General features: G+C 42.0%; 1 protein-coding gene across 4 annotated transcripts in view; it reads left to right on the top strand.

Moving 5' to 3' along the window:
- Nucleotides 1-17,833, top strand: part of RNLS (renalase, FAD dependent amine oxidase) — a 65,941-nt gene extending 48,108 nt beyond the window's left edge. The window contains exons 5-8 of one of the 4 annotated variants that reach the window (XM_085230151.1): nt 3,327-3,572; nt 3,729-3,902; nt 13,095-13,270; nt 17,514-17,833. In XM_085230151.1, the coding sequence (XP_085086277.1) occupies nt 3,327-3,572; nt 3,729-3,902; nt 13,095-13,270; nt 17,514-17,666 (749 nt within the window). In that variant the 3' untranslated portion in view covers nt 17,667-17,833. Of the gene's footprint in view, nt 1-3,326; nt 3,573-3,728; nt 3,903-13,094; nt 13,276-17,513 lie in introns of those variants that run through there. The other 3 variants (XM_085230152.1, XM_085230153.1, XM_085230154.1) reach the window with 3 other exon arrangements.
- Nucleotides 17,834-18,603: the final 770 nt, after the last annotated feature.

The following is an 18,603-nucleotide window of genomic DNA, read 5'->3' as shown; positions in this document are numbered from 1 at the left end:
CAGTCTGGTTTTCATTTAAATCAATCAAAGCATGGAAATTCAGAGTGAAGGCTCTATTCATGTCCTTAGAACTTGCCCTTTTTGAAACATAAAAAGAATGAAACATCAGCCTTAAAACCTGTAGCATTGGTCTTACATACAGTTCAGGTTTTTGGTTGTTAGTTTTGTTGGTAGATTTTGACCATGATACCGCTTTATTGTCGTCTCAAACAATATAATCTTCCTCTGCCTTTTAAATTTGCAACAGTTTAGAGTCTCATGAACTACAGACATAATTTTTCAAAAACCTAGGTGCCTCTTGTTCATCTTTCTGCCAGCATCGTCCTTCCAGGCTCCATATGTAGGTATGGGGCTTAACAACCGTCTGTAGAACTGTAACTTTACCTTGGTGACAGCACTACTCTTCAGCATCCATTCCCAACAACCCCAAACACCTTCTGCAACTTTACAGCCTGTGAAGACAGGTCTGTAAAGCAATGTCAAGTCTTAAACGAGGTGCTTAGAGCCAGCTGGCTGGCAATACTGAGCTTGTGAAAGTTGTACCCACTGAAGCACTCCACACAATAAACAAGCAAATGTCACTCTGCAGGTATGGTCCTACACAGATCAGAGGTGGGATATGGAGTGAGCCATGCAGCCCGAATACCGCTGCAATTTTTACCAATCCCAGATATTCCCAGAGCATGAAGCTTCCTGTGTGCTAAGCTCTTCTGGGGCAATTTGCTTCTTGGGTTGAAAGAGGTTTCGTTCATTTTCTTCCCTCCAGGAGAAATAATCGCCAGACAAAAAGTGATGGTTTAGATAGGATATTACAGCTTTATTTGTTTATTTTATATTTATAGGATTTTAATTTTCTTCTGACGCACAGCAAGAGTATGTAAATACATTGTGACTACTTATAGAGAAAGGGTGGTGACAGACTCCTCAGAATTCCACTGTTCATAGTCCTTACCTGGATGAAGTGACACCCAAGGGCAGACAGCAAGGCTGTGTTCTCATGTCTTGCAATGCTGGCTGGGGAGAGGGAAGTGTGAGAATGGGAATTTCTGGACACATCTGTCCCCGCTGTCGTGTGATCTATATTTGGGAATTGGCACAAAGTGTTACTGAATTTGATAGCATCACTATTTGGACTAGGCATGGTCCAAATAGCACCGGTCCCAAGACAGACACCGGGGGGATGCCGCTCGTTACCGGCCTCCACCTGGGCATAGAAACATTAATCACCACCCTCTGTCTGCGACCTTTCAACCAATTTCTTATAGCACTTTCTGAAATCCATGAGGAGGAACAGATCACACAGTCACAGAATCACAGAGTGGCTTGGCTGGTCCAACTCAGCCTTCATCTGTTGAAGCCAGTTTTCCTTTTACATTTACCAAAGGAGGTAGAAAAGATCCTCCTTAAAAAGATACAGGTCCAGGAGCAGGTGTCCCCACAGCTTCTCAGGGGGAGAATTAAACAGGAGAGAGAAAGGAAGCTTCTTAAGAGTACATTTTGCTCAGCCAGTCCTGTCTCTTGTCCTTTGGCTTCCTCTTGCCACATTACTACTATCTCCATTGCCAAATCCCTTATTTCTCCTCCTTTCCCCTCTCCAGCTGTAAAGGACCAACAAGAATCTGGTTACCCCTTCCCTCCCTGTATGAGCAGGATGTGACACCTGTTGTTTATTGCTTTTGTCTGCCCTTCATATTTCTCTGACTCCAGAAGTATTTATAGTAAAATAATTGAAATCTCTGGGATTTTTGGGGGGCTGCATTTCAAGGTTTATTACAGAAGAGATTTGGGATAGCATCTGACTTTCAACGTTCTGGTGTGCTGGTGATGAGGTAAAGCTGGTGTAGGTGCAGAAGTTGTGATGAATTGGGGGAAAACAGCCAGGAGCCTGAGTTAGGACAGCCCTCTGAGGTCACATCTCGAAGCTGACGGCAGTTCCGGGTGGGCTCAGGAATGGCACCATTACCTACTTGTTGTCTTCTGCTTGTAAAGCTTTTTTGTGTGTCATGGTCTCTTCTGGGCTTCTCTGTGCATGGAGCAGTTTATGAAGCTCAAAGACTCCTCCTCCAATGCATAACACAGATTAGATGTCCCCCATCTTGGATGTGTGAAGGCCCTCGCAATATTTCTGCTGGGGTAAGCTTCTTTTGAGCAAATGATGTAGGCTGGGCAAGACCAGGGAAAGACCTCAAGTCTGGGAAGTGGCCAACCCACTGTCAGGTGGATGCTCCCGTGAGTTTGCCACCACATCCAGCGCTGGAGAACCCTTTCTGGCACTTTTCATTCACTAGTATACATACAGTTGCTGCATGCTGAAATGGCAGCTGGAGCCCTGACATGTCTCTTATAGTATTAAATAGAATCCAGACTTGAGCAGCCTTAATGCTTTTGAGAGGTGAGCACACCAGCAGCAGTGGGAATGGATCTTTATTCTGACCAGTAGGCTCTGAGTTCCGTGGCAGTTTTTGCAAGGACTTCTCAGTGTGATTGAATATGCTCTCAGCTGTGTGTCCTGCAGCAAAATGTTCTGCTAGCATGGCTGAATCGGGACTCAGGAGTCCCTTGATACTGGACCAAGCAAGGAGGTTTGATTTATAGTTTGGGTACTGGACTATCACACTGGCACAGCAGGAAATATCTATTTCCAAAGAGAGAACATGTGCTGGTATAGCATGTGATGAAGCCTTCCTGGTTTGCATGTTTTGAGGAGCAGTGTTAGCCATGACAGCAAGGCCAGTCATAATTTGATACATGCTAATTGTTGTCACATGGAGGTGGCTGTGGATTGGGCAAGGCATGCAGGCAAACCAGGCTTCATGCATGGGTCTTGTCTATCCCAGGCTAAATTACTTTGGGCAGCATTTTGTGAAGACTGGAAAACTGAGGCAAAAAGCAGATGTTACTGCAATTGGAAGTCAGAATTAATCACAGGGAGAAGTGGATTCACAGTTGCTCTGAAACGCTCTAACCTGCCTTAAAATGCCTTCAGCTAAAGCTATTGAACTTCACTACAAACTCTTTGTGGAATCTTCTCCTTTCTGAGAGTTTCTCAGGTTGTCTCCACTCATGTTGTGCTAAAAAATATTTAGGATAAGTTCTTCTCTTGTTTTCAATCACAAACGTGCTAGTAGTCTGGCTATTTCAGTACAACCCAAGAACATAGCACTAAAGTGCGATGCCATGGTGTTTTTTTCATCTGTCTGAATTGCAGCACAGACACTGGAGGGTCTATGTGGCTATTTCTCCCAGAAGTTCAAGAGTTCCTGTGTTTGTTTGTTGTTGTTTTTTTTTTTAAATATATGAAGTCATTTGTTGTGATCTTTTTACAGAATCATATGATCATTCACTTCATCTGTTGGGGCAAACTAGCACATTTTATTCCTACCGAGAAATATTTATTCACCTTCAGAGAAAGCATTTGGGAAAAAGTCATCTGGCATCAAAGTCTCACAACTTTATCTACAGGATAAACGACCCACAGATGGGGAGGGTTGCACATGAAGGACGTACTCTACATAATGTGCCATTAAAACTTCATGAAGAAGTGTCCCAGAAAAATATTACAAAGCACTGGGGTTAGTATTAGATTCTTAGCTTTAGCAGTCTGGTCGTTTTCAGGAAGGAGTAATCAGCTTAACCACAGAATTCATGCATTTAGTGTTCTGAGAGAAAAAGGACAGTCTGAATTGTCTGGGTTTTTTTGTGTTGTTGTTTTTTTTTTCTCCCCACAGTAATTAATGAAAAGCAAAAGCAGCAACTGGAATCAGCAAGATACTCCTCCCGCTACGCTCTGGGACTTTTTTATGAAGTCGGTGCACAGATTGATGTCCCCTGGGCTGCAAAGTACATCACCGATAATCCCTGCATACGCTTCATCTCCATCGATAATAAGAAACGCAATGTAGGTCAGTGCTCCCATTATTTCCCTTACACACGGTGACAATAGAGGGTGTAGATCATGAAAAATGCTGTTTAATTGAGTGTTGATATTCTGAACAGAGCAAGTATTTAACTCTAAGCCATGGTAGATAGCATTTAATGTCACATTTAGCCTGTAATAAAATACACAATGAAAGCGGGAAGGTCCTCAGAAAATCACTACCCAACACATGGTTTACATTACTGCATTTATGAAACCAGTGTCAGGGGATTTGAAACATCAAAATGTTGCTATTCCAAGAAAGTGTTTGAGTTCCTTAGTTTAAACATTGATTCATAACCACGCCAATTTATCTCCTGTCATCCATTACTTTTCAACTCCTGTTCTTTCCACTAACTACACTTGGAAGTAGTAACAAGTTATATAATTGAGGCTGCCTGGTCTAATTCAGAGTTCGCTAGTTTGCTTTCATAATCATGGAAAAATCCTTCAAATGGCTGCATGCTGTACAGCTGCTCAGTAAAGCTTGGAGAACATCCCACAAGGTAGACACTTCTCATCTGTTTCTGGAAGATAGCAATGAAATAGCTATATGTTTTATTTATTAAACATATTCCATATACCAAGAGGTCTGGGAAGTATATTGGCATAGAGTATCTCAAGAATAACTGCTAGCAGTTGAGGTTAATCAAGCAAGTTGGGAACTGAAAATACTTCCCAATTCTATTGCTTGCTCACATTGAAATGATGACCGAGTTTAGCCACATTGGTGAAGGGGGAGTGAAAATCTGCACACCTTTAGGGTGCCATAATAAGCATGGTGACACACTGCTACAGAGTAAGGAAGGATTCTCAGCATATAAAAATTCAAGAGGTAGTTGTTACATATCAGGACATTCACTGTGCTAAAACATGTTCAGATTTAGATGTAGGAGACTCCTGTACACTGTCTCTTGTTCAAGCGGGATTCATTGTTTCCTGTCAGCAGTCCATAAATACCAGCAATGTTGCTCACACTGGGCACTGCGAACCTTGCTCTTACATCAAAACATCTCACCAGTTTATGCTGAGAGCAAAGTTATTGCAGAGATGAACAAACTCACCGCTGTGCAAGCCCAATTTTATTATTTGTGCAAATAATTCAGCGTAGTTGTACGAATAGGCTAAATTCTTAAAGTAAAAAAAAATGGCTGACATGATATGCTGATGTGCTTCTTCCTGCAAGGGCCAATAGCAAGTACATAAGAAAGAGTATAAGAGAAAACAGATACAGAGTGATTTTCTTCCTCTGTCATTGTCTTGTTTTTGCTGACAAAGTGCAGCTGGATGTTTTCCTGCATGCAAGATAACATCTTTGCTGCTGCGTTTAAGGATAAGTTCCCTGGTGGTTAATAGCACCTACTGGTGTTGTTCTCCCAGCCACCTGATCTGGTCGAGCAGAAGACACAGCCCAGGTGAGGAACTCACCCATCCCTTCCTTGTCTGATCACTCATGTGTATTCAAAACACCAACAATGAGAGCAATGAATATGTAACAAAAATCAAGTTATCAAATCAGCAGGTACTGTGTTTTTGGTAGTTCCAAAGGAAATTCATCCAAATAGCAAGTAAAGTATTTGTTGGGGCATATTGTTAACAGCTAACTACTAGAACATCTGTGTTGACGCATACCTTTCTCACTGAGATTTCCTATCATGAGAGAGATCTGTTTACACAAGTAGTTTTTTTCCAGCAACTGAAGACGATTTCTGTCCCATAAGGCCCTCCTTGTGATATATAAACAGTCAACCATATGCCTTAGCTGTACTGTCTTTCTTGGTGAACTTGGGTTTTGCAGATTTGAGCTTAGGTCTAGGAAAATTAGTACTAAGGTGTGTAATCAACAAGTATACAGATGTTGAATTGACAAGTATACAGAGAAGCTAGGCTGGTCTTTAGAGAGCATATAGCTGAAAAGATTATCATGTTGGAAAGGGATAATCAGAAATGAATGGAAAAGAATGGAAAAGTTTATCTGTGTTCTGGGCTCACAGGAAAAACTCCAAGAGGAGCAATCTCTAAAGAGAGATCCTTCCTCAGTGTCAGTCAGCCCTTAAATGTGGTCTAGGAGAGATGCAGCCAGGCTCCAGCCCTTTTGGTCACACAGCTGAATTGCCTTCACCTGTGCTCCATAGCTGACTCAGTGCTTGCCTCAGGTGATCAATGAGAGGTTCAGGCCGTGATTCAACAGTTCCCACACATAGAGTGAAAGAGCATTGTGCATTAGTTGAAGCAGTATTTCTGTCTATGAGCATTCCAGTTGTATACAGGATGGGGAGGCATGCCTGCATCCTGCTCACAAGTTTAAGCCGAGGTGGAGTAACATAGCAGACAAAAGGAAAAACAAGAATGGTCACCAAGTGGTTCAGTTTTCTTCCAGCAGACACAGCTCTGCTAATGATGGAAACTCAGACGCACACTCACGTTATTAGACAACTTGGGCAAAGGGTACTGAAGATTAAACTTATTTATATATTTATTCTGCATCCAGAACACCTGAGTATAAAGGTCCCATGTGTTTGTTTTAGTGCATACAAGTATTTTGCATCTTTTTTTTTAGTCTTCGAGCTTCTGGCTGACCTCCAGAACATTTCAGTAAGGGGAATAGGAACAGCTTTGTTCACACACTGGTTTTTTTTGGGTGCCATTGCCAATCTTTTAGCACTATGTTCCACACATTCATCTTTATTACATTCTTCAACCTTGACTGATCTTGATTCGTCTGAGGAAGATGATGGCAACGATGAAAGTGTCAATGATCAGAGAGAGAAAGCAGAAATGCTCAGGCTAAAATTTATGTTAGTGTTCAGTTCCCTGAGTGAAGCAGCTGAAACCTATCAGGACAGTGATCCTTTCCAGAGAGCCAGCGTATTAATGCCTGAATGCTCCTTACTTCTACCTCCCCTCCTCTAGGCCATATGCACTCTCCTATATACACCGTATGTAGTGACTTGTAATTCTTAAGTGCCTGCCTGCATCCCTCCTTCATTACTTCAGTCTTAAGAGGGAAATCTGCTTTCCTGCCCATCAGATGTGGCTGCAGTGCTTATCGGGTATATATTCTCAGCACTGTTGTAATTACACAACAGGATCAGTTTGTTAGCACGAATTAGAAATGGCAGGACAGAGAGGCAGGTCTGTCTATCATTCTCCAGAAATATCAGCCCTTGCTCCTAGGGCAGCATGCTGCCGTGAGGCTTTCCCATATGCGGTGTTGCAATGAGGTGCATCTCCATCTATAGAGGTAATATGTTCAAAAGTTACATAAGGAAGAGCCTACAAAAATGTATGTTGAATTCCCTGCGCGCTATGTATGAATATTAAATATTTGTCTGATTGGCTGCCTTAAACACTCCATCAATATTTATAACTGGTCGGGGGGGACAGTGGGAATTCTTCGGTATTTCAAGCCTCATTTCTGAAATACTGCAGTCTTTGCAGTTCTTTGTATTCCAGAGGGTTAAAGATAGATGACACACAAAAATTGAAGCAGTACTCTTCTTCTACGTGAGGATTGTGAGGTTATATAATTTAGAGGGAAGATTTATTTTGCAGGCTTTCAAGATCAGTGTAATTTGAGTATCTTTTTTTAACTTTAAAATAATTTTTGAAAGTGAATCCTCCTGTGCTTATTTTCTAGGATTGCTGAAGTTATTCACTATTCTTTTATATATATATATATATTTTTTCCTAGTTTTATGAGGCTCTCTGCACTGTCCAGCAGTATTTCCATGCACTTTCCTCTCAGCCCAGCTTTTAGAGTTTGTTTGACATGGCAATGATAAAACCCTTTTCCTTCCTCTCATGTTGTCCAGAATCAGAATGGGTTTTGGATAGCAAAACACAACTCCCAGTTCAGAGTAAAAATTCCTTAGGGGTAGGGAGCAACCAAGTCTTTTTTTTTTCATTGGTATCTGTTCCGGCTCCAGGTTTTGCATCACTGGACAGGAACATGAGAGAAATTCTTGACACGATTCCTCTAGGAGCCTATCAACCCATCACACTTCCAGAATACTATGGATACCATACTGACCATTTGCCAAATGAATAGTACAGGTCTCAGGCACTGATGGTAATCTCTTTGCTAAAGAAACATTCAGCTTCAGGCCTCTGTGGATTCCAGGGATCAAGCTAATTGCACCATTTAAATCTCTACAATTTGTTTTTTGTTCAGGGACTCTGAACCCTGACTTTGGCATAGATTCACCAACTGTACAGTACAAAAGCAGCTTTTGCATTTTGCAAGAGAGAAGACTTTGATGGGCAGACAATTCACACTGGGCTTTCTCCGAGAAGTGGTGTGCTGTACTTTTATTGGGGTGTTTATGGGTTTTTTGGTTCTGCAAACACGTGAACTATGTATTCCCTTTCTTCCCTAAGACTAGTGCTAAGGAGGATGTGGCCACAATGGGAGCAGAATTTACACCTGGGCTTATACTGTGGTGAATTGGGTACTCTAGGCTTACCAGGGCAGAACAAGGTCTCTGGGGGAGGACTTGGCAACGTGGGCTGTTCGTATTGTCACTATGCTGCTGTAAAGAATGAGTGCAAGGAATGGTCATAAGTCTTTTTATTATCGTAATAGTGCAACCATGCTTCTAGCCCTAGCAGCTTTGCTTCACCCAGGACACTGTACTTTTCCATCTTATATTCTGCATTAAATGTGTTATCCAAATGTTGAAGCCACCTTTCTGACACCAGATGTTCCTGAGCCACAAGCTAAAGTGCTGGCTCTGTTTTTTCTGCTCTTTTTCAGAGTATCTTTTATTAGCTCCATCATTTTTTCTGGACAATTATAGTCCTAGCAGGCTTAATACTGCATATGTTCTCTCAAGTCCTTTCACTTTGAACTTCTATAAATAGTTTGGCTCTGTCTTCACTGTAGCCCTTTAGGATATGGAAGATGCACTTAGATCCTCACTTTTCAATTCCTAACTTCTATTTTTCATCCCTTTTCTTCTCCCCTTTTCCCTTTCCTTGGATTTGGTTTCAGACTTACTAAGAAGGGCTAGTCAGGCTGATAGTGCAGCTGGAGTTTGATCATAGAAGTCATTTAAGTTAGTCATTTAAGTTAGAAAAGACCTCTAAGGTCCAGCTGTTAATCCAGCACTGCCAAGCCTACCACTAAACCATGTCCCTAATCTCCACATCTACGTGTCTTTTAAGTACCTGTTGGTGGCTTGACTGCTTCCCTGAGAAGCGTGTTCCAGTGCTTCAGAGCCTTTGTAGAGAAGAAATTTTTCTTGATATCCAACTTAAGCCTTCCCTGGCACTACTTGAGACAATTTTCTCTTGTCCTATCGCTTGTTACTTGGATATAGAGACTCTAATATCTTTTAACTTATCTGGGAGGGAGTGGTGGAGCTTCCTACTTCGAAAAAAAGAAACAAATTGTTCACATCCTTCCTACCGCTCCATTCAGCCCTTCAAGCTGCTCAGAATAACTCAAGTAGGTAGTGATAGTGGCCAAGGCATGGTGGTGGCAAAGATGTCACTGGGAGGAAGGTTTTGTTAAATCTGGATCTCACATCAAAGCCTGACTCTGTCCGTCTGCTCATCCTCATGAAATAGCAACTCCAGCATCTTCAAGGTCCCCAAAGCAGGCATGGAGCCACTGCTGTGACAACATCACTGCCACAGGCAGGATGTGGGGCTGGATGGGACAATATGCCAGAGATCACGCAGTTCCTTTCTGTTTACATGGATGCATACTGAGTATATTGAAAGTCCTCATGTTCTTCACTCTTCATGTGCTGGTGTTGATTCTGTTTGATGCAAAAGAAATTCGCTCTAAAATGAAGAAAACACTGAAACAAAGAAAACCTACATTTTTAGACCTGCATCTTCTATATGCCACCAAGGAGAGGTTGAACTTAGGACACAAGTCAAGATGCCAGCACTCTGGATTGGGGCAGGCATGACATCAGCGCAGCTTTGGTGTAGCATGGGCTGAAAGGACTAAAGCACCAGGCAGAAGCGTGCTGCTTCCAAGTTTTCATGGGATCCCTCAGTGACTGTGGATGGATGGGTACTCTGCCAACACTGGCAGAGTGGCTGCTGGCTAATGATGTATGTAAAAAAGCTGCAGCCAACTCTGCTGTCTCATCCGAGCTCTGATCTACCCCTTCCACCACATCAACTGATTGGATTAATTGCTGTGCAGCTGGGATGAGAGGAGGGAGAACTGGGAGCAGATGAAAGCTTTTTGCTGCCTCCATTTGCCTTCACATCATTACCCACACTTTGAGAGCATTCCCTGGCTTGCTGCATCTCCCATGATGCTTTGTCATTTACCATCACGGCCATAGAGTGTTCACATCTCGCCACAACTAAAGGAAATGAAAATCTCATGAGAAGCCCTGCCAAGGTTTTAGTTTTTAAACTAACCGTTACAGCCTGATCTAAACACACTGGGAAGAAAATACCAGGTTTGCTCCTGCAGCAGCTGAACAGTCATTCATACTTGGTGTAAGAGCTCTAAGGTATTGAGGCTGAGATGCCCCCATTGCTTTCAGGGAAAAATCTATTTTAAACTCCTCGTTAGCCAATATTTTTGTTGAAAAAAAGACTTGAGGCTAAATTTGATCCCTGCAGTCTGCGTATTTCAATACTGGAAGGCTGTGACTCAGTGGTCTCTGGAAGCTCTCCAAGCTATGAGTAGCTCTAAGGAGGAATTAAAAACTCAAACTGCGTGTTCTCCTGAAACTTGCTTTGTACATGCTATGGAAGAGATGAGAGATCTGGAAGAAGCAGGCCCTGTCCAAGAATCATTGGCTACAACAAGTCACAGCAAGCAATTAGTATTTATGGTAATAAAAAGCTTAGTTGTTAATGAGCCTTTTTACCAAGTTTATATGGAAGAATTTGCCAAATCACATGAACAACAACAAAAAAAAATCCGCTTCCCTACTTGGTTATCTATCCCTGGCAATACGTACAGACAACAGACTTGGAATACCTGTTTTCCACCTCAGGTGGGAAGGACAGACTGAGTGGCGTTCCCATGAGTTTTGCGGACATTTGGAAAACCTGATGTGAACGGAGGTAATGGCCTGTGCTACTTTGTGAAACCAGTGTAAGCATGGGAAACGTCAGGAAGGTGAGACTGAAGGTTACCCTCAGGCAGCCATTTCATCGGGGCTCAGGGAAGAAGATGGCCTCTTTGGTTGAGTCTCTGCTTCTAGGTCTTGTTTCATTCAACGGTCTTAACAGCAGATCTGCCTTACCTCCATCCCATATCCACGCTGGTTGGAGATCGTGGACTTCTTTTTCACCCACGTTTAGTAGAAGTTGACTGAGCCACTTAAGAAAGAGACTGAGTGAAAGGATCTTCCAAGTTGAAGTGAAAACCATCATTTCATGTTTTCTGTGAGTGCTTGGACTAGGCTTGATGTGTCTTAGTTGTGTAATCTGAAGAGATCAGCAAATAAGCACAAAGTTTATCAGGAAATGAAGTTTAGGTTGCTTCTGAAAGGTGGAATGTGTTGGCTTCTCAAAGGAGGAGCCTTGTGTATCCTCAGTGACAATGAAGATGTAAAGATTTCTATCAGAATAGTTTCTATGGTTGGAAAGCATTCAATTTTCTCTTTCTGCATGGATTATCTGGTCAGAAAATGCTCATTTACTGGAACTGAAATATTTTTCTAGGAATTTGCTAGTTCAAACAAAGGTTTAGCCTTTCTACTTCTAAAGGAGGGAGTTTCTAGTTGATGGAGCAAGAGGGAATCACTTAGTTTAACTGGTGAATTAGGCTGAAATATAGCAGAATCCAGGTCCTATCCTTTCTCCAGCGAGTACATCCAGTTCATTTAAAGTGCATCAGCCCCACTAGGAAGAACCTCATGCAAGGATTTGCTGGGACTTCATAGTGCCTGGACACAGGGAAATCACTCATAAAATCCAGTGTTCTAGGAAAATGCTCTCATTGGCTGTCCTGGTTCCTGTGCACTTGTGTTATATTTATTGGTAGAAAGATAAAGGATCTTAGTTTTGCCTCAGAGCAGAGCCATGCGATTATGTAATCACTTGGAGATACCTGGCAACACCAGGGCTGTAGGACCAGCACCACAACGCTCCAGGCTCCTTGGGGCCATGTCCAGGAAAAACAGAGCTGTCCCCAAGAATGGAGACACTCCACCACCAGGGGCATCTTACTTGCACAGGGACAGTATTTCCCAAGTGGCAGTTTGTGCTCATTTCCTCCTGTCTGGCTCCATCTTAGCAGGCTTTTAAATGTCAAGGTTAGTTTTTAATGGAGAAATTCTTTTGTTTGATTTTTGCTCATTTGCACACAGTTGAGCAAAGCGTAACGCAGTAGAAAGCACAACAATGACAGCAGAGTAGCAAGGTCTCAGGCTGCAGCAAGCATTTGCTCAAACGCAACAGCCATGGGCACAGAAATAAAGGAAGGAAGCTGCTTATCTCTGGGAGGTCTACAGGTAGGAAGGGATCCACTGCCAGCCCTTCAGTGAGGTCTTGGAGAGTGTGGATCCTCACTCCATCCTTTCCAGTCACTCAGGTCCATTGCATGTACCTGAGCTCCCCTGGGTTGGCCCTGCCTTCCCACCATGTGCTCAATCACTGCTTCGGGCTGTGACTTAGCATTTCTACTACACACAGATTGTACTGAAGCTTAACACTCTCCCAAGCCTGTATGTAGACAACTCCATGTTGATGTCCTAGAAATCGCTAGAGCAGCAGAACTCAAGTTTAGTCCACTTGTGTAGATCAAGATAATGATTTATCAAGCCAACCTGCCCTGGCTTCTGTTTCCTTTCTCCTCCACAAAAGTAAAGTATTGGTTTTATTCTAGTGTCAATTGTGTAGATAGTATTGCATGGCCAATATGCAACCAATTATAGAGTAAGCAGATGTTTTTCACAGTAACTCTGCAAACACTATTCCTTCTTTTTGTCCTTTGCCTTGGGGTTCCTTTAGGAGAAAAGTAGAAGTATTGCAATGGGAAAACCATTGCAAATGTTGCAAAAAGTCTTGATTTCTCTACTGCGCTTCTTTTAAATAACTTGTATTGTTTCTTGTGTTTCTCCAGCTGGAGGAACAGGGTGGTGCTGCAGATACTTATTTAATTCTAGGCTAGCGAGAGACACAATGGGCAGTATTGAGGGAATGCAAATATTAATGAGTAATCTTTTAGAAGCATCTCTCTTCTTCATTTCAGAGTCTCCTGAAATTGGACCCTCAGTTGTAGTTCATACAACGGTGACGTTTGGAAGAGAGCATCTGGATTCAGACCCTGCAGAGGTGCAGCAGCTAATTCTCAGCCACCTGGAGAACCTTGTGCCCTCCCTGCCCAAAGCAGATAGTGTAAAGTGTCAGAAGTGGAGATACTCGCAGGTAACCCATGGTTGATCGAGCAGCTGGGAGGGTATTGTTGTGGAACAGGCGCAGAGGGTGTCCTGAGAAAAAGGACATCATACAGCCCGGTGGTGTTCATCCTCAGAGCCAGGAGAAGGAAGAGATATCCATTCAATATCCATAATGCACTCCTTCATGTAGCCACGAGCAGTGTTCATGGCTGGCTAGCTATAGCCAGATCACTTCTAGTCATGTTTTCATGTAGTGGACCTGGCTTAGTGTTAAGTTATGCAACAATCCTCATAAGAAGGAATAGGAGCTGTGCACAGGAAGGAAGTAAATCCCCCATGCTTCGCTGAGATTTTTTTTGTATTTAAAAATATGACTAAGTCTGTCTCTTCTGCCTCTGAAAGCATGTGGCTTTATTAGCAAAACTTCTACCTTACCACAGAATAGTGAGAGTTCTTGTGTTTGGATATACTAATTGTTACTATTTGATTTGGCCTGCTTCAATTTAACAGTATGTTATGCAAAAAGTATTTTAATGTAAACTACCTAAGGGTAGTAAAATGTGTATATTTTACAGACGTCTCTTAAAAATCCAAGGAAATTGTTGGCAATTTCCTCAAGGATTGGTGTATATCTACATGTTTACCCAAAGCCTCTTAAGTTAAATTACATTGGTGAAACTAAACGTGGAAGTCAATGCAAAATATTTACTTAAGACAGTCCCCTAAAAATTTCTCCTTTTATGAAGTCTGGAAAAGTTACTGTAGATGATTGCTGTGAAGTCTGCTTGTACCCCTTGATCAGCATCCAGCAACAAGAGCTTGGTCTTGCAAGGACAAAGTTTATTTTTCTGTGAATTAGTTATTGGTAGTCTGCAGATCACTTTCCAGTGCACAGTGTTTGTTATCAAATGAAAATGACGTTAATATATGCATTTATGTGTTAGATGCCTCATATCGTGTGTTTTGTATGTTCCTGTTTATTGGTTCAGGGGGTTTTTTTTTGTTAGTTACGGCATGTCTGTACGTTTGCCATTGTTAATTCACCCTTTTCTGATTCTGTCTTCTTTTCTTCTGCATTACCTTTTTCCTTCAAACTGCATGTGAGCACAAGTGCTGCAGGTGTTAGGGAGAAGATTTTGATCAAGTGCTTGGTTGATCAAGTCTGGGAAGGGCTCCCAAAACAAAGTAAGAACTATTTCTAAACAAAATTAGACGAGGCTATGCTGGTAAAACAGTTGCTAAAAAACTGCTAAAAATCTGTCACTTCATCCACACTTACCGTGAAGGGAACCAGCATGCAGCTGAACTACACAATTCTGCCTCTGGGGTTCTTTTTTCTCTTAGCTGCAATAACTGTAACACTGTGTTCTGCCACTTTTCCACCAGATTGCAGGAACGGTGTTTGTTCAGAAGATAATGCTGATGTTCATGACATTGAACTTTTCTCAAACACCAAGCCACTGTACAACTTACAGCTCTTCCCACTATCTTCTGCCTCTCTTGCCTGCTACCTCCTGTGCTGCTACCAATTAAAATCACCAGTTTCAATGGTTGCTTGAGTTTTATGTCTGTGTCACAGGAAGAATTATCACCAATCTTTAATTTAGTGGGTGAATGTAAATATGTAATTGCGAATAAGTTAGCATGGGTTAGATCAGTTACCTCAGTAAGAGCTCTCTATTGCCAGGTGTGCAACCTGTCAAATAATCACTACCTAAATTAAATATCTGGAACAGAGTTCCCCCTTTCTCATAAAGCTGTCTTTACTTTCAGTTATAATAACCTGTTGTCACTGAAGCAAGGGGAACTGATGAGATGGGTGCATCTTTCCCCTGACTCTTTTAGACAGGATTTATCCTGCTTGTTAATTAAATCCGTCTGTAGTGTCCTTCACATGGCCAAACACAATCCTGGGATTAAAGTGCAGACATTACAGTTATCCATGGCGGATGAGGGATTAGGACTTCCAAACTTCTACTTACACTACTGATCAGCACAGATGCAATTCTGGATCCCCTGCTTTAATTATGATAAGACATATTAGCATTCAGAGCCACCAGCATCCCAAACCATCCCTTGTACAGAGTCACTTTACATGTGCAAGGGATTTTGGCAAAACACAGACTCATAGAAATTGGACCATAGAAGGGACCTTTTCAGGTCTCTAGTTCAGTCTTTTGCTTAAAGCATAACTGTTGCCAACTCTAGATCAGTTTCACCATGGGTTTTTCCTGCTGAGTATTAAAGTCTTAATAGAATCATAGAATGGCCTGGATTGAAAAGGACCTCAAAGATCATCTGGTTTCAGCCCTCCTGCTATGTGCAGGGTTGCCAACCACCAGACCATGCTGCCCAGAGCCACATCCAGCCTGGCCTTGAATGCCTCCATGGATGGGGCATCCGCAACCTCCTTGGGCAACCTGTTCCAGTGCCTCACCACTCTCTGTGTGAAAAACTTCCTCTTAATATCTAACCTAAACCTCCCCTGTCTCAGTTTAAAACCATTCCCCCTTGTCCTATCACTATCCACCCATGCAAACAACAGTCATTAAGTCTTCCAAGGAAGGAGATCCGGCAGGCTGGGCTATGTAGCTGAAAGTAATTTTGGACAATACTTGTTCTAAATGCGTACGACTGGGATGTTTTTTTATTAGACTTCACTACATACACCTATGCACTGCATCTCTACGTATGTATATGTGTGCACGCTTACTGCTTTTGTAGTGAGAATTATTTTTGGTAATGCATTGATTTTTATGCAGCTCTGTAACTGTGGGCCGCTTTCTTGCCAATGGTGAGCTACATCTGAGTCACTGGAAAAATCTCCTGGACTCGGCAAGTTGCCTTGGGTCTTGATCTTGTTCACTGGAGCTGACACTACCACAATAGAGCTCAGCAACAGCTTACTGCACAGGAACCCGAAACATATCTATGGACCAAAAGCAAGGCAGAAAATCAAGGGAATATGGAAAGAAAATTACATTCTCCATATCATGCCTTGTGATCTCTGTGGTTTGATCCCTGTTTATGCTCCATCGTTGTGCTGCTTTTTATCCTCTCTCTTTGTCACTCTTGATATTTTTTCTTCTATTTCAGCATTTCATCCTTGTGGGTCATGTTTCGTCATTCCTTTTACCAAAATATCTCTTCCAGTGTTTCTTCTCTCATAACTACATCGTCAAGCTGTGCTGCATTGTCTCACTCTTTTCCCTTCTACCTGGACCTTCTTTGCCATCATGCTTACCATTGCTGTTCCTGCTACCTTATCTCTGTTCTGACATACATCAGTGCTACTCTGGAATGTACTGGCTTGGTACAATGTGGACAATCAGTGTTTTCCTTCTCCTGCCATGCTATCCCACTCTCTGGCTCTCAGAGGAGCCAACAGAGGGGACATATACACGGAAAAGAGGAGCAAAGCAAGTCCATGTGAGTCTTTTGGTTCTTCTGGGGCTGTGCTGCTCACCTTCTGTTCATTAAGTCATTGTGTGTCATCACAGTGATCCTAATTTAAGAGAATACACAGAATAACATAAAAAGCCAATGGCTTTTCCAGTCTAGTGTTTAGATCTTGTAAGACCACGAGACCTAGCACATGTGCTTGGCCAGATTTCCAGCATCGTGGTGTTGGTGCACAGTTCCCGTGCCTGCTCTCTTTGTGAGTCAGAGGGCAGAGAACTTGGTTTATTTTGATTACATGTCTTTGCTCTATTAACGTTTAAATGCTTTGCCTCAGCTGTATTCTCAGGTGATGAAGGAAGCAAGTAAAGCCAACAACTATGGAGCACAGTAGTTGAATCCTTCAAAGTTTCTGCATTGATTTCAGTGTGTTCAGGCCATGAACTGTTTGATGTCTTGTCATGTCCCATTTAAGAGTGTTTACCTCCTGAACTCCTAATTTTTTTTACACATTTTATGATGGGAAGGTTTTGAAACAAAAGAAACCATTTTCATGTGAAGGCTTTTGGGTTGAACTGCCCAACACGAACTGTCCAGGATCAGGCTTTATTTCTGCTGAAACAGACTGAGAATAAGACAGGACAGGGCAGTAAAATTTCTGTTTTTCATATGCAGGAGAGCTTTATTCTAATAACTTAACTCCTCAAGATAAATATTTTACTATTTGATTGTTAGTATTAGAAGCTAAAATCTGGGATGGAAAGAGCATTTCATATGAAGACATTTTTCTAGGTAATATTGATCTTTCTGGCATTGAATTCAGGTAAATAATATACTTCTTTTCCATCTCCCTGTTTGCTTTTCTTTTTCAGGTTACAAAAGCAGTGCCGAATTGTTCAGGACAAATGATTCTTCATACTCAACCTCTCCTGATTTGTGGGGGCGATGGATTTACTTGTTCCAACTTTGATGGCTGCATAGAGTCTGCCATGAGTCTTGCAGAGACTGTGAGGTCTCATTTATAACTGTTGCAGTTCACTGCTAAACATGGTCTAGATTCATGATAATTTTTTTTTATGATGGATTGAATTCTAGTTTAGTATGAAAGCCACTGGCTTCTATCTTGCAAAAAATGAAGTAATAAAGGAAGACCTATCTGTGTACCATAATAATTACTGAAATGGAATTTAAATGAGTTGTTACTTTGCTTGATATCTCTAGTCAAAGCCACTGAGTTCTAGCAGCTATGCTTTCCAAGTTGGATGGCTTACTGTAAGTCTAACCATGTCTCCTGGTGTGGACAAAATGCAAAGGAGGCATTGTAGATCTCTGCCACCCTGCTTTCTTAGCCTGCAGCTTTCTGAAGCCCTGGTTGCAGGCTGGTGGAAGAGCTCATTACAAGAGATTGATGCTGCTGCAGGAAATGATGTGCCACCAAAATAGACTACTGGCCACGTTAGAGTGACTAGTGCCTTGTGGCTATGTGCTGGCACAGGCTCCAACACCAGGAACAGCTTTTTCCTCCTCCCAGGCAGTGGAGCATTCAGGATAATAGCAGCCAATGTGGAAGGTGGCTTAGCTGCTTTCTTGAGAAAATGCAGAAAAGGAGGGGAAATAATTGAAGCATATTCCGTGATAGCATGTTAATAAGAAAACTATGCTGACGTTTCCCATTTGCAGTTAAATCACCACTGCTATAAAAACTGATTTAAAGTAAACAGTTTGTTTGAAAGCAGGGTGAGTTCTAGACAGCTCTATACTTTTCTTTGGCAGAACAAGTGTAGGAATGCAGCAGCAGGTCTAGGGAAGTATATAAATACAGATGTGGGTGAATGAACAGGGATTATGATTTGAATTCCTAAAATAATAGAAAGCAAGTGTAACTGTCAAAAATACTACCTGTCACAGTTTCAAGTATTTCTAAGCTACTAAACAATGTTTCTGGGAAATCCATTTTAAAAT

Source organism: Meleagris gallopavo, chromosome 8 (genome assembly GCF_905368555.1).
Source record: "Meleagris gallopavo chromosome 8, MGAL_WU_HG_1.1, whole genome shotgun sequence".
NCBI lineage: Eukaryota > Metazoa > Chordata > Aves > Galliformes > Phasianidae > Meleagris > Meleagris gallopavo.
The sequence above is the reverse complement of the archived record's forward strand: the minus strand, read 5'-3'. Positions and strand labels throughout refer to the sequence as shown.